This window comes from Oncorhynchus kisutch, linkage group LG10, assembly GCF_002021735.2.
Source record: "Oncorhynchus kisutch isolate 150728-3 linkage group LG10, Okis_V2, whole genome shotgun sequence".
NCBI classification, from domain to species: Eukaryota; Metazoa; Chordata; class Actinopteri; order Salmoniformes; family Salmonidae; genus Oncorhynchus; species Oncorhynchus kisutch.
In genome coordinates, this window is record NC_034183.2 from 22,040,398 (window position 1) to 22,056,153 (window position 15,756).

A 15,756-nucleotide genomic window follows, 5' to 3' on the forward strand; every position below is an offset into this window, starting at 1 on the left:
AAAGTTGTATGTGTCAACTGTAGGGGTGCCCATGTTTCTGGGGATCAGATGTGTCCGGTGCGAGAGAGGCAGATAGAGGTGGCCAGAGGCAGTGAATAAAGTAGAGGAAGATGGGTTGAGGGTGAGGGATCCCTTGTGAGTAGTGTATATGTGCCAGCACAGAGAGAGAGGCCAGTGAGTAGTATACACTACCGGTCAAAAGTTTTAGAACACCTACTCATGACAGCTAGGCACACTCTTGGCATTCTCTCAACCAGCTTCATGAGGTAGTCAACTGGAATGCATTTCAATTAACAGGTGTGCCTTGTTAAAAGTTAGTTTGTGGAATTGCTTTCCTTCTTAATGCATTTGAGCCAATTGGTTGTGTTGTGACAAGGTTGGGTGGTATATAGAATACATCCCTACTTGGTAAAAGTCCAAGTCCATATTATGGCATGAACAGCTCTGCTGCAGAGAACAAGTTCATTAGAGTTACAGCTTCAGAAATTGCAGCCCAAATTAATGCTTCAAAGAGATCAAGTAACAGACACAACATCAACTGTTCAGAAGAGACTGCGTGAATCAGGCCTTCATGGTCAAATTGCTGCAAAGAAACCACTACTAAAGGACACCAATAATAAGAAGAGACTTGCTTGGACCAAGAAACACGAGCAATGGACATTAGACTGGTGGAAATTTGTCCTTTGGTCTGGAGTCCAAATGTGAGATTTTTGGTTCCAAACGCTGTGTCTTTGTGAAACGCGGTGTGGATGAACGGATGATCTCTGCATGTGTATTTCCCACTGTAAAGCATGGAGTAGGGGGTGTTATGGTGTGGGCTTGCTTTGCTGGTGAAACTGTCTGTGATTTAGTTAGAATTCAATGCACACTTAACCAGCATGGCTACCACAGCATTCTGCAGCGATACGCCATCCTATCTGGTTTTGGCTTAGTGGGACTATCATTTGTTTTTCAACAGGACAATGACCCAACACACCTCCAGGCTGTGTAAGGGCTATTTCACCAAGAAGGAGAGTGATGGAGTCCTGCATTAGATGACCTGGCCTTCACAATCCTCGACCTTAACCAAATTGAGATGGTGTGTGATGAGTAGGACCACAGAGTGAAGGAAAAGCAGCCAACAAGTGCTCAGCATATGTGGGAATTCCTTCAAGACTGTTGGAAAATCATTCCAGGTGAAGCTGGTTGAATAGCTACCGCACAGTAGGTGGCAGCATGCACAAACAAAATACCATGATACCAAAGAAGAAGAATCCACCCGGTCGACAAAGAATGACGAAAAAGTTATATAGGAACTGTTGAAATCATACATTGGTTTACTCTGTATATTCTGTAAACTCTACATCAAATCTTTATTTTTTTAACTTTAAATTTAACGTATGTACAAATTAAAGCTTTCACAGCGTCGAGGATTTGGACCCAAGTTTTCTGTTGTGGATGGAGTCTGTCTGGTGAGTTGCGAGTCGACATCATTGGCTAGCAAATAAAATACCCGTAAATTATTACCGGCACCGAGAAAACGCGCTATCTTATCTAGCTAATGTCGTTATGTTGCTTACCAAATGTACATCTCTATTGTCAAGCAGGGTTCCTTATTCTCTGGCGTTCGTCCTTGGAGATAAACTAGTTTGTTAATCTAGCGCTAGCAATAACAGCGCAAGCTAGCTAATTCACACTTCTAATGTTGTTAGCTAGCTAACTATATGCAATTAACGTTAGCTAGCTGGCTGACTGAACTCCGGACAACTGTTAGCCTAGCTAACTTTAGGTAGCTAGCTGGCTAACTGAACTCCAGCCAACTGTTAGCCTAACTTGCTTTAGGTAGCTTAGTTGAATAGGTAAAATTGTTAGCTAACTACCCTAGACTTAATATCTTCGTGAAATCAGGCTTAACTATTTAGCTAGGTTCACCTGCCAGTATTACGTTTGATCTGATCTTTCACAGTGACTCTAGAATGCATTTTCCATCTTGGAAATGCACGTTTGGAAGTCATAGGGGGTGATCTAGTTCCCTACTGTGTTGCACATTTCAGAAACCTTGACCTAACATTAGGTCAATGGTAAATAAATAAAAATGTGTATCCTTTATTTAACTAGGCAAGTCAGTTAAGAACAAATTCTTATTTACGATGATGGCCGAGTGAGAGAATTGATATGTATTCCTCTACATTCTTCTCTCCTTCCTGACTAGCTGAAGTTAATGATCTGAAAGATGATTATGATGATGGTCATGATCATACCCAGTCGATTTGTGTTTCTCGATAGTCTGACATGGATTCCGCTCTTCATGTCCTCTCGTTCATCTGTGCTGGTCTGAGAAGATGGATACATGTGAGCAATATAGTGGACATCCTTTTGTAATGAATTGGCTTTCACCTGGTCACTTCTTTTACATCATAGATGGAGATGAAAGGATATAATGAAAGGGAGACCGTTACATGCTAGTAATGTGGCTGTTTTTTGTGATGCGGCTTCTCCACCCAACCCTCCCTGTTGTTGATCTCTACTACAGAAATGATTAACCCTCTAAAAACCCACCATTGTCTGCTCTTCTACTGCCTTAGCTCTGTATCCAACACCTTTCTGAAAAATGACATTAATTACTGTTGAGGGGCATATAATCAATTCTAGACCTACCTATTTTCTTGCCCAGTCCCTTCCTATTGCCTCTGCAACACACCCATCCAGTGTTGTTCTTCCCAGAATTACAGTACCGGTCAAATATTTGCACACACCTACTCATTCAAGGGTTTTTCTTAATTTGTTTTACTTTTTTCTACATTGTAGAATAACAGTGAAGACATTAATACTATGAAATAACACATGGAATCATGTAGTAACCAAAAAAGTGTGAAACAAATTCAAATGTATTTCTTCAAAGTAGCCACCCTTTGCCTTGATGACAGCTTTGCACACACTTGGCATTTTCTCAACCAGCTTCATGAGGAAGTTGATTCTAGATTTAATTTTGGATTGGAGATGCTTAATGTGAGTAACCAAAAAAGTGTTCAAATAGCCACCCTTTGCCTTGATGACCGTTTTGCACACTCTTGGCATTCTCTCAACCAGCTTCACCTGGAATTCTTTTCCAACATTCTTGAAGGAGTTCCCACATGCTGAGCACTTGTTGGCTGCTTTTCTTTCACTTCAGTCCAACTCATCCCAAACCATTTCAATTTGGCTGAGTTCTGGTGATTGTGGAGGCTAGGTCATCTGATGCAGCACTCATCACTCTCCTTCTTGGTCAAACAGACCTTGCACAGCCTAGAGGTGTGTTTTGGATCATTGTCCTGTTGAAAAACAAATGATAGTCCCACTAAGCACAAACCAGATTGGATGGTGTATTGCTGCAGAATGCTGTGGTAGCCATGCTGGTTAAGTGTGCCTTGAATTCTAAATAAATCACTGTCACCAGCAAAGCACCCCCACACCATAATACCACCTCCTCCATGCTTCACAGTGGGAACCACACATGCAGAGATCATCCGTTAACCTACTCTGGGTCTCACAAAGACACGGCTGTTGGAAACAAATCTCACATTTGGGCTCATCAGACCAAAGGACAGATTTCCACCGGTCTATTATCCATTGTTCATGTTTCTTAGCCTAAGTAAGTCTCTTCTTATTGGTGTCCTTTAGTGGTGCTTTCTTTGCAGCAATTTGACCATGAAGGCCTGATTTATGCAGTCTCCTCTGAACAGTTAAGTTGTCTGTTACTTGAACTTTGTGAAGCATTTATTTGGGCTGCAATCTAAGGTGCAAGTAACTAATGAACTTATCCTCTGCGGCGTAGGTAACTCTGGGTCTTCCTTTCCTGTGGCGGTCCTCATGAGAGCCAGTTTCATCATAGCGCTTGATGGTTTTTGCAACTGCACTTGAACAACTGCAACTGCACTTTTTGTATTGACTGACCTGTAATGATGGACTGTTGTTTCTCTTTGCTTATTTGAGCTGTTCTTGCCATAATATGGACTTGGTCTTTTACCAAATGGGGGGCTATCTTCTGTATACCCCAACCTTGTCACAATACAACTGATAGGCTCAAATGCATTAAGGAAAGAAATTCCACAAATAAACTTTTAACAAGGCACACCTGTTAATTGAAATGCATTCCAGGTGACTACCTCATGAATCTGATTGAGAGAATGCTAAGAGTGCAAATCTGTCAAGGCAAAGGATGGCTACTTTATAGAATCTCATATAAAATATATTTTGATTTGTTTAACTCTTGTTTGGTTACTACATGAATCCATATGTGTTCATAATTTTGATGTCTTCACTATTATTCTACAATGTAGAAAATAGTAAAACAAAGGAAAACCCTTGAATGAGTAGGTGTGTCCAAACTTGACTGGTACTGTATGCGTATGTTTCGAGGGGGAATGACGGTGTGCTATGATAGGAAATCTGCTCTATGTTTATATCTCTGCATAGTCATAGGGGAATGCTGAAAACATGCCAGAGAGAAAATGAGTTCTGACAGAGCAATCTTCCTGTCTAGATAAAGGTGCTCCTCTGCGGTGTAAAGTCAGTTTCACCTCAAGATAAACATGAACAGGTTTACAACCATAAAACTGGACTGCCTCTTCTAAAGCAAATACCACCTAATATGTTATGCAATGTGCATGTGCTCTTGTTCACCTGTCATTTTTGTGGTTAAACTGATCATGTCTCCGTTTATCTTGCAGATATCACCCCATGCTCTCCTTCTATTCTGATTCCCATTCCTGATCTCTCTGACCCACCTCTATCTATTGTGCACATTAGTGCTTTCTTTCCTCCTGTCTGTCTCTTTGTTACACTCTTTCTGTCCTTCCCGCTCCCTGTGGCCATGTGTGATAACGGGGATCCCGAGGACAAGCCCCCAGCCCCCCCAGTCAGGATGAGCAGCACCATCTTCAGCACCGGCTCCAGCAAGGACCCGCTCTCAGCCAATCACAGCTCCAAGCCCCTGCCCTCAGTTCCGGAAGAAAGGAAACCCCGCAACAAGATAATCTCAATTTTCTCAGGAGCAGAGAAAGGTGAGACGCGAGTCCATAGACGTGGTGCACTGGCAGGGGATCTAAAGCAGTGGTTTCCCAACCTTTTTCGGTTACTGTACCACCAACTGAATTTTATTCTGCCCAGAGTACCCCTGAAGTACCCCCTCGTGCATTATACCAGTAGGCCTATGGTCTCATGAGTCTTCTCAAGTACCCCTGGTGGATAGGCCCAGTACCCCCTGAGGTCCTAGTGTCCCTGGTTGGGAACCTGACGGAGTGGGTGTGAATCCACATTTTCTGGACCATCTTACAGACAGCCAAAGGTCCCGAAGCTTCTGCGCATATTAGATTCTGCTCATGTTTGATCAAAGCTGAATAAATGTCTGCAAGATCACACGGTAATGATATCATTCTACATAACAGTACCGAATAGAATAGTATTACGCAGGGATGGGGAACTGGCGGCCTGCGGGTTTTGAAGTCACTTAGGTCAATTCCCTTAGTCAGGGTCAGAATAGTAGAATTCACAAGGTGCAATTTAGAAATTTGGTTGTGCATCAGCAGTTTTACTCATATGTCAGTCAATTAGCCCATGTCTACTAAAATGTGTTAGCTGGCAGTTAGTTTAACTTAGAAAACTATCTTAACTTGTTGTCATGGTTGAGTTACCAGCCGGGGGCCCCCATTGATTTTTATTAGTCAGTCTCACTCAGATATCATATTCAAAACTGCGACCATTTCACTCCACCCTATGGTAAAATGTGTAGAATTGCAGGATTACAGTATTTTGTGGCCCCCACTCCCTTCAAAATTGCGATTAAGATTTTAGGATGATTGTGCGAATGGTCGCATTTTTCTGACATGCCCGCGCCACTAGACAAAATAAGTGCTTTGATTGGAACTAAACACGTTAACATAATCTGCTCTAAAATTTGCTCTCTGTACATAATTCAAAACAACACTGTATAGCTCAAGAAGATCTAACCTAAATGCATATCTCTATGAACTCGGTTGAGATCAAATCGTTGGTATGCAGATGCTGCATGGATGTTTCACCGCTAGAACTTGAAAAAGTATTACTCACAATTGACAGTGAGAAATGTGAAAGTAGAGAAATGCGTGTGCAGAATGTGATTCGGATCTTCAGCTCTGGGGGAAAAAAAGATCCAGGGGGCTGGATGGGACAGTTACCTATGGAGCCACAGCCTCAGTCATTTTTTAAAAGGTGCATTAAGAGGCTACATTTCATTCAGTGTATCTTAGTTCAGAACCAATCCATTTTATGTTAGTTTCCATCTGTATGTGTCAGACTATCCAGTGACGGGAGCAGTTGAGTTTCGGTCTTTCCAATTTGTCTATCCGTTGTTAGATCTGATTACATTTATTAGCAGAGAATGTAATGATGGTTTATTTGATGACTTTCAGGTGGTAGAAAGAAAGACCGGGACAAAGAACGACCAGAGATCTCTCCTCCTTCAGACTTTGAACACACTATCCACGTTGGCTTTGATGCTGTCACTGGGGAGTTCACTGTGAGTAAGGGTCACTTTCGTCCGACTTTTCAACTCTTATTCCAGGGATACTCAAATCCCAGCCTGGAGGACCGTAGTACTGCTTGTTTTTGATTCTACCCGAGTTAGTTGATTGACCCCTGACCCCCTGACCCCATCTCTTTGTATTCTCCTCTCTGATAGGGCATGCCAGAGCAATGGGCACGGCTCCTCCAGACGTCAAACATCACAAAGTCAGAGCAGAAAAAGAACCCCCAGGCTGTTCTCGACGTGCTCAAATTCTATGATTCTACAGGCAACGGCCGCCAGAAATACCTCAGTTTCTCCTCTGGTGAGCTTTCTCATGGATGACACTTTGCTGTTTTCTAAGATTGTTATAGACTCTTTCAAGACTGCAATTATTTCCCTCTCCCTTTTAATTTTTTAGAAAATGATGGTTTCCCTGCAGGACCCCACTCTGTAAGTACTGACTTCTTTCTAGTTATTACTTCAAAATCTGTCATTCTGCCCTTGTCCGGGCGCGAAAGATGTGGATGTCGATTAAGGCAGCCCCCCGCACCTCTCTGATTCAGAGATGTTGGGGTAAATGTGGAAGACACGTTTCTGTTGAAGGCATTCAGTTGTACTGACTAGGTATCCCGCTTTCCCTTACTAGCTACCTGAATACTATGGGGCTGGGATTTTTTGGTCCTTGACCACATTCACAGCACCCCTGAAATGATGTGTGGGCTATATATGAAATGTCTATCTTTTCTGCAATAGCCGGTCAAAAAGGGCACGGAACCCTCATCGATCAGTATCAAGGACATTGATGATGATGATGATGATGATGATGAAGCTCCCCCACCCATTGTGGCACCACGTCCAGAATACACTAAGAGTGTGAGTAATTTTGACGGGAGCTCACCTGAATTTTCTTTTGCTCTTGCTCACAATCGCTCATTCCCTCATTCTTATTTATTTATTGTGTGTGTGTTTCTGCTACAGGTTTACACTCGCTCCGTCATTGACCCCATCCCTGCTCCAGCCACGTGTCCAGATGGAGACGCAGCCTCCAAGGCTCTAGACAGACAGAAGAAGAAGGGCAAGATGTCAGACGAGGAGATCATGGACAAACTGAGTAAACACACTACATTTCTTACAATACCAACACAACAATTTTACTGGTAGTTATTAATATAACTCTCTTGTCAGAAGAATTTAGTATTGGTCTCTATAACTTTATCTTTGCCCACAGGAACTATTGTCAGCATTGGAGATCCCAGAAAGAAGTACACAAGATATGAAAAAATTGGACAGGGGTAAGTTCATTTGAAGGTGGTAATTGGGGTGTATTGTGTGTCCAAGTTATTAAAAATATGTAACCGTCTCCACACAGGGCTTCAGGGACAGTGTTCACAGCCATTGACGTCGCCACTGGACAGGAGGTAAAGGGGAATTAAGGGTTGTCTTTGGTTGACTGACCGGGGATGGGTGGATTGAGGAGAATAGTAAATGGTAGGAGACCTAGAGAGCTGAGTAATGATGTTCAAAGTGCGGCAGAGACTAGATACAGAGAGACAGAAATGGGGAAAGCGTTTGAAAACTGTAAGCCTGGCAGGAGTTGAGAGATTGCAGGATAACTAATCACACACCCATTTTAGAGGATCATTTTGAACCTTTCCTTATTTCTGGCTGTTTCTCCCAGGTGGCCATTAAACAGATCAACCTACAGAAGCAGCCCAAGAAGGAGCTGATAATCAATGAGATTATGGTGATGAAAGAGTTAAAGAATCCGAACATTGTCAACTATGTAGACAGGTAATGGCATGGTCAAATATATAATTAAGCTTAACAGCACTAACTTTGGTATAAGTTGGGGGTGCCAAACATAACTCTCTGGTGATGGTGGAACACTACTGGGTGTACGATATTGTACAATACAATATACCCTAACAACCTCTCCGGCTTTGGTGTCTGTGTGTGTTTGTTAGTTTCCTGGTGGGAGAGGAGCTCTATGTGGTGATGGAGTATTTGGCTGGTGGTTCGCTGACTGATGTGGTGACAGAGACCTGCATGGACGAGGCTCAGATAGCTGCTGTCTGCAGAGAGGTGACCAGCTCTTATACGGCACACTGCATTAACCTTGACCTGTTTACCCTTTACCCTTTAACAGTGGCTGGGTGGGTAACTTGTGTGTTCACATTTAGAGCCTTTATTTTATGTGGAAATATTGACCGTTGTTTCTTCATCCCCTCTTGCTCCATTGCGCTCTCTCTCTTTCTCTCTGCCGTTGGTTACCCCATCTGAAGTGTTTACAAGCACTGGAGTTCCTTCATGCGAACCAGGTCATCCATCGTGACATCAAGAGTGATAACGTGCTACTGGGAATGGATGGCTCTGTCAAGCTCAGTGAGTCTCCCTCTCCCACTAAACAACCCCAGGCTAGCCATGGCCTATGTAGAGGAAGTAACAGCCCTAATAGTTGGGGGTGGAAATGTACCTTATTGAAAGTCTGCGGGTATATGGATTCGCTTTGATTTTGGGAACTGTTCTATATTCATATTTATAGCTGGAATTTGCCATCTGCATCCTATGAAAGATAAGTACCAATTTGGCAAGGATAGTTAACAAATGACTATTACAAGCTGGTGCTACTGTTTGTACTGCTACCCTTCAGTCCCTCACTAACATATGTCTCCATCTCTCTGAATTCCACCTCCCTTCTCTCTGTGCAGCCGATTTTGGTTTCTGCGCCCAGATCACTCCAGAGCAGAGCAAGCGCAGCACCATGGTGGGTACGCCTTACTGGATGGCTCCTGAGGTGGTGACCCGGAAAGCCTATGGGCCTAAGGTTGATATCTGGTCACTGGGCATCATGGCCATTGAGATGGTTGAGGGGGAGCCTCCATACCTCAATGAGAACCCGCTAAGAGTAAGTGAACCAAAGAGCAGCATCCTCCTAAAATTCAATTTATTTATTTTACTATATCACAGTGCATCAAAAGCTAGTTCCATAGTGATACTGACATGGATGTAACATACTTTTCCAGCACCTCACAGTTCTCCTCTTCCCACTCTCCTCTCCCCCAGGCACTGTACCTGATTGCCACAAATGGGACTCCAGAACTTCAGAACCCAGAGAAACTGTCTCCCATATTCAGAGACTTCCTTAACCTCTGCCTGGAAATGGATGTGGAGAAGAGAGGTGGGGGCAAAGAGCTGCTGCAGGTGATGACCCATCCTATCTATGGCTTCCTTTGTGATTTGCTCTTCTACTCTTGTGTCAACTTGACTGGTTGGATTTGGCTGTATATACTCCTCCATCATTACCCTGTCTGCATGTACTACAATAGAGATGAGCTTCAAAGTTAACCCTTTACTCTCGTTCTTCTCCTTCTCTTCTTTTTGTCTAGCATCCCTTCCTGAAGTTGGCAAAACCCCTGTCTAGTCTCACACCTCTAATCTTGGCTGCTAAGGAGGCCATGAAAGGCAACCGTTAACCGAACAAATAGAACATACAAACAACGCTGTGCCAGATCTGTGCCAACTGTTTAGGGTTTGTGCCAGATAATAGGCTGTGACACCACTATGCTCCAGTCTGATAAGCCTTGACAACCCTCACTGTGAAGGAGACCAAAAACATCCAGAACACTACCCACCACTGGCCATATGAACTCTGATTCTCACTCAAATCTTTGAAGACTTTATTTTGTACAAGAAAACATTGGCGGTGGGTCACGTTGGGGCTAAATTTGTATTTAATATGGAATGAGCATAGCTATCTAGCTTCCTACTTTTTGGAAGAAATATCACTGCCTTAAATGCAAAACATTGCCCAATGCAGGGGTAGGCAACCTCCTGTTCCAGGAGTGCCACAGGTACTTCAGGATTTTGTTCCAACTAGGCACCACACCTGACCAACTGAGCTAAGTTCAGCGATTGCCTAAATTCAACACACCTGGTCTTCCAGGTCGGTTAAATCAAAAGCATGAAGTGCCTGCGACACTCCAGGGCTAGGGTTGCCTACCCCTGGCCTAATGTATTGTTGATTGTGTCATGTTGGTTTGTTTCTCCATTTTTACTGTCATTGTAGTTTCCTCTAACGCTAGTTAGTGTCCTCTTAATCATTTTGATACTTGAATTTCATGTGTCCTGACTGATCATGTTATGGGCCTATCATTTAATGAAAACTGTTATTCCACCTGGTGCCCGGTGTAATCTTTGGATTATTCTCACATTTGTTATAGGAAAGACATTTGAAAACATTTCCATTATTACAGTGAATGTGGTGATATTGATGATGATATAGGGTTGCCTCATTTGGCAGTCTAACCAGTGATTTCCTCTTGTATCATTAGCCTCTTCTTGGTAGTGGAGGTGCAATTTATGGGCAAATTCAATTGTAGAATGACAGGGTTTATTCTAGCTTGTGCCGACTTTCTTTGTTCTTATTAAAAATGGAACTGTTGAATTCTGTACTTTTTGTCTAATTCAGTGCTGAAGCTAAGAAGATATGGATGTCAGGCCAGGTAGCTTTGTAGGCTAATGAAGACAATGTATATTCACTGTTTCTTTTACTCTATTTGAATAACTAACAATCTGATAATTGTCTGCAAATTCTAGTAAATGCAGCTGTTAATTTTGTCCTTATTCTTGATTTATTATTATCTGTATACCATGACTCTTAAATGGAATGGAGATGTGTGAAAGGCACACTAAGATACCATCCAAGAGTGGGCTCAAGGAATGATACTCCATGAGAACATCATTTTGTAGCTATTCAATTTGGATCAAAAGACAGACATTTGTTTTTCATAAAACACCTTATGATTTTGGTTGTCTTAACTCATGCCTGTATATACACTCCCCTCCATATGTATTTGGACAGTGAAGCTAACATTTTTGTCTCTACTCCAGCGTTTGGGATTTGAGTTCAAATGTTTTATATGGGGCGACAGTAAAAGGTGACTTTCTGTATTCGAGGGTTTTATCTTTAGAAATGAAAGCACTTTATAAGTATTTGGACAAATTGATTTCTAGTGTATCAAGGTAGCCAAAGGTTTAGTATTTAGTCCCATATTCCTTGCACACAATGACTACATCAAACTCTACAAAGTCGTTGGATGCATTTGCAGTTGATTTAGTTGTGTTTTGGGTTATAAAATAAAAGCTGACATTCTGTACTGTCACCTAATCAAGGATCTTCAAAATCTAGGATTATTAGATTTATCCCCGGGCACACAAAGCTCCACTATTTATTAGGCCTACTTTTTAGAAAACAATTATTTTACCTGGGCTACAACACAGTGCAATGAGGAATGTATTATTGTTATCAAGTGAATACACAGTTATTATACACTGCAGTGATGTAGGCTAATTTGAATAACCACTCATACTTCCTGCTTTGTTTCATGCCAAAGTAACTGCATAGGCCTGATTATGCAACCGTGTGGGTCTATTCTCCACAATTTAGAAGGTCCAGAAAGGTACATTAGCAGGCCACTCGTTTGGTGTTGGCCTATTTTTTTCAGGATGTAGCTGCTGTTAAAATAATAGGCTTACTATAAAAAAAAATATGGCTTCTCCTTCCAACTCCACTCCTGTTAATGCTGTAGCCTATCTTCCATTCAGCAAGCTTCAGCTCTCCTCCAATAGTCTAATAGTAGTAGGAGGAGCAGAACGAGGAGGAGGTCGAAATAAGTGTCCAACAAGCTTTAAAAGGAATAGCCATGGCAGCGGAGAGGCCAGGCGCATAATTGCGCAACAGAACAATGAAGACAGACACTCGAAGTAGCCTATAGCCTCAGTTAGAAGCGTATGCATATTATCCCATAATTCATAAGCTTAATGTTAGGCTTAATAATGCGGTGAATATACCCAGTCAATTTACACAGCGAAATAAAAACAAGTTTATCAGATAATTAAATCATAGGTAGCTGCCTACACTGCGCTCCCAAGGCTGCGCTGAGTACCCCCCTCCCAGAGCTCTGGTATGCAGCTCGAAATGCTACCCAATTGTTTCAGTTTTTTTTATGAACAAGAAATGTATCCTACGTAGGCTACAACAACACAATGTAATGAAGAATGTTATTATTGTTTTCAAGTGAGTACAGAACTCTACTCTATGCTGTAAACTGCAGTCAATAGCCTAAGGCATTTGAATGACTGCTCTAAAACATGCATATTCATTTCAAAATAACTACATCTAGCCTGCTTAATTGGACAACCATTCGGGTCAGTCATGGGTTCTTTCTCTGCAGTTTAGGTCCAGACACATTAGCAGGACTGTATAATATGAGGTATTTTGTCATGAAGTTTTCTTGTTGATGTTTTCTTACTACAACAGTTATTACTATATATTCGTCAAATACCGTATTATAATACTGTTAATAAATCTTGCTTTTCTACAAAAAAGTAAGCATTGGTGGTTCAGTGGTAGAATTCTCGCCTGCCACGCGGGAGGCCCGGGTTCGATTCCCGGCCAATGCATCCATAAGTTTTGCTTCCATTATCCACTTTAATTTCCTTATCTGGTCTTCACTCTTTTTGTAGCATGTTCACCCACTCTTTAAAAATATGTATAATGAGTTGAACAACTAGCTATCTAGTATTGTTGATTAATATTATAAAACTCGACAACTTTTTTATATTTATTTATTTTTTATTTTTTATTTTATTTTTATTTAACCTTTATTTAACCAGGTAGGCTAGTTGAGAACAAGTTCTCATTTGCAACTGCGACCTGGCCAAGATAAAGCATAGCAGTGTGAGCAGACAACAAAGAGTTACACATGGAGTAAACAATTAACAAGTCAATAACACAGTAGAAAACAAAGGGGGAGTCTATATACAATGTGTGCAGAAGGCATGAGGAGGTAGGCAAATAATTTCAATTTTGCAGATTAACACTGGAGTGATGAATGATCAGATGGTCATGTACAGGTAGAGATATTGGTGTGCAAAAGAGCAGAAAAGTAAATAAATAAAACAGTATGGGGATGAGGTAGGTGAAAAAGGGTGGGCTATTTACCAATAGACTATGTACAGCTGCAGCGATCGGTTAGCTGCTCAGATAGCTGATGTTTGAAGTTGGTGAGGGAGATAAAAGTCTCCAACTTCAGCGATTTTTGTTATTTGTTCCAGTCACAGGCAGCAGAGTACTGGAACGAAAGGCGGCCAAATGAGGTGTTGGCTTTAGGGATGATCAGTGAGATACACCTGCTGGAGCGCGTGCTACGGATGGGTGTTGCCATCGTGACCAGTGAGCTGAGATAAGGCGGAGCTTTACCTAGCATGGACTTGTAGATGACCTGGAGCCAGTGGGTCTGGCGACGAATATGTAGCGAGGGCCAGCCGACTAGAGCATACAAGTCGCAGTGGTGGGTGGTATAAGGTGCTTTAGTGACAAAACGGATGGCGCTGTGATAAACTGCATCCAGTTTGCTGAGTAGAGTGTTGGAAGCCATTTTGTAGATGACATCGCCGAAGTCGAGGATCGGTAGGATAGGATATTAACAAATATCAACAAACAAAAGAATAATAGTCACATGCAAACAAGCATATATACAAACCATACAAACTATTGCCAGGAATCCTAAACAAACAAACAAACAAATCATATTAATTAATTATATAACAAGTTTTAATAGCCTTTTTGTTTTTCATTTTAGTTAAAGTAGTGCCATACTGTTTAAATTAATTTATAAAGCAAAACAAGTTAGGTTTTGAATTAGACCATTTGCATTTGTGAATATGAAATTGACCTAAATATACTACATCTTTATCTATGTCAGAATTCCTGAAATAAATCATTATATCAAAACCATTAAAATAGTACAACCTGTCCTATTTTTTTTGTAACAAAATTCTGTATGTCAATCCCAAAAAACTTTACTATAAATACAGGCAAAAAACAAATGCAAAATGGTCTCCTTCTCCATTCCACAGAAATCACATTTATAGTCAATATTCAGCTTGAATCTTTCCAAAACATGTTTCACAGGATAAATTCTATGGAACATTTTAAAATAACCTTCCTTTACCTTGTTACTGATACAATATTTGTTCTCAATTTTCCATTCCCCCATTGTATATCACCATAGATATTTGACCAAAAGAATCTTGCTGAGGGAATTGTAGTATCACAAACAATCAAAAACAATTGCATATTCTTTCGGGGTTATCGGAATTTTAAACTTATCAAGAAATTCCCTATATGAGAGTAGATATCCATCCTCATTCAGTAACTGACCAACCAAAATAATTGTATTCTCAAACCAGTTATGAAAAAAAAGAGACTTATTTTTAAATCATCTATCTTTGTTGTTCCATATAAAGTATCTGTGAGGGGAAAAATTGTGTTTATATGCTAACATCCAAGATAAAATTTCCTGCTTACAGAATTTGGCCCAAATTTACTGGGATTTTATCAAATACATTCCAAATACTGTTCTGGTTCTTAACATACTTCAGAATCCAATTTATTTTAAAAGTAGTATTTAGAGTATTGAAATCTAAAACCTCAAGACCTCCTTGTTCTTGGGTATTAGTGAGAATATCTTTTCATAGATAGTGAGGCTTGTTCCTCCAAATAAAATTATTAAGAATCTTATCTAAGTCCTTTACAATTTTAGGGGATAATTCAAGTGATAACGAGACATAAACCGATCTGGATAACCCTTCAGCTTTGGACAATAAAACCTGACCGTATAATGAAATATCTCTCAGCAACCAGAGGTTCAATATATTCTTTATTTTCTCAATAATGGGGTTAAAGTTAATTAACTCCTTTGTTTTTTATCCTTGCATATAACAATTCCAAGATAACCTTATCTTTAATTGAGATACCATATACTTCCTGTAAAACACAATCCTTGAGTGGAAATAAGACTGACTTATTGATATAAATAGGAAACTGCTTAAGAAAACCTCATTCCTGTTTCTTAATAATATGGTGGTATCATCAGCCAGTTGACATAGTTTAAATTCATTGCGAAGTGCTGAAACACCTTGAAAATTCCCCTTTTTGATATGAAGAGCCATAATTTGAGTAACCAATAAAAATAAAAATGGACTAAATGGGCAGCCCTGCCTAATGCCACGGCCAATATCAAATCTTTGGGATGTCCTGTGAGGTCATTTTACAGAGCTAGTAGAACCACCATATAAAGTTTGGACTGCTTTAAAAAAAAAGTCACCAAACCCCCCAAAAATGTATTGCTTTGAACATAAACTTATGTTCTACAGTGTCAAAAGCTTTAGGTTTGGGAATCAAAGTAATT

General features: G+C 40.8%; 1 protein-coding gene and 1 non-coding gene across 3 annotated transcripts; both read left to right on the top strand.

Moving 5' to 3' along the window:
* Positions 1 to 1,220: 1,220 nt before the first annotated feature.
* Positions 1,221 to 11,119, top strand: LOC109897923 (serine/threonine-protein kinase PAK 2). 2 transcript variants are annotated; one of them, XM_020492601.2, is made up of 16 exons: positions 1,239 to 1,451; positions 2,266 to 2,331; positions 4,689 to 5,021; positions 6,408 to 6,514; positions 6,677 to 6,824; positions 6,921 to 6,952; positions 7,256 to 7,375; positions 7,481 to 7,613; positions 7,731 to 7,794; positions 7,872 to 7,920; positions 8,181 to 8,293; positions 8,467 to 8,584; positions 8,785 to 8,884; positions 9,211 to 9,407; positions 9,566 to 9,703; positions 9,889 to 11,119. In XM_020492601.2, exons 2-16 carry the CDS (start codon positions 2,322 to 2,324, stop codon positions 9,973 to 9,975), a joined length of 1,749 nt encoding a protein of 582 aa, XP_020348190.1. In that variant the 5' UTR covers positions 1,239 to 1,451; positions 2,266 to 2,321; the 3' UTR covers positions 9,976 to 11,119. The 2 variants fall into 2 exon arrangements, with proteins under 2 accessions (XP_020348191.1, XP_020348190.1); XM_020492602.2 differs by lacking the exon at positions 2,266 to 2,331 and having other exon boundaries at positions 1,221 to 1,451.
* Positions 11,120 to 12,893: 1,774 nt separating this feature from the next.
* trnag-gcc (transfer RNA glycine (anticodon GCC)) lies at positions 12,894 to 12,964 on the top strand. The gene has a single exon. It is a non-coding gene; the product is annotated as a tRNA-Gly (tRNA).
* The last annotated feature ends 2,792 nt before the right edge of the window (positions 12,965 to 15,756 follow it).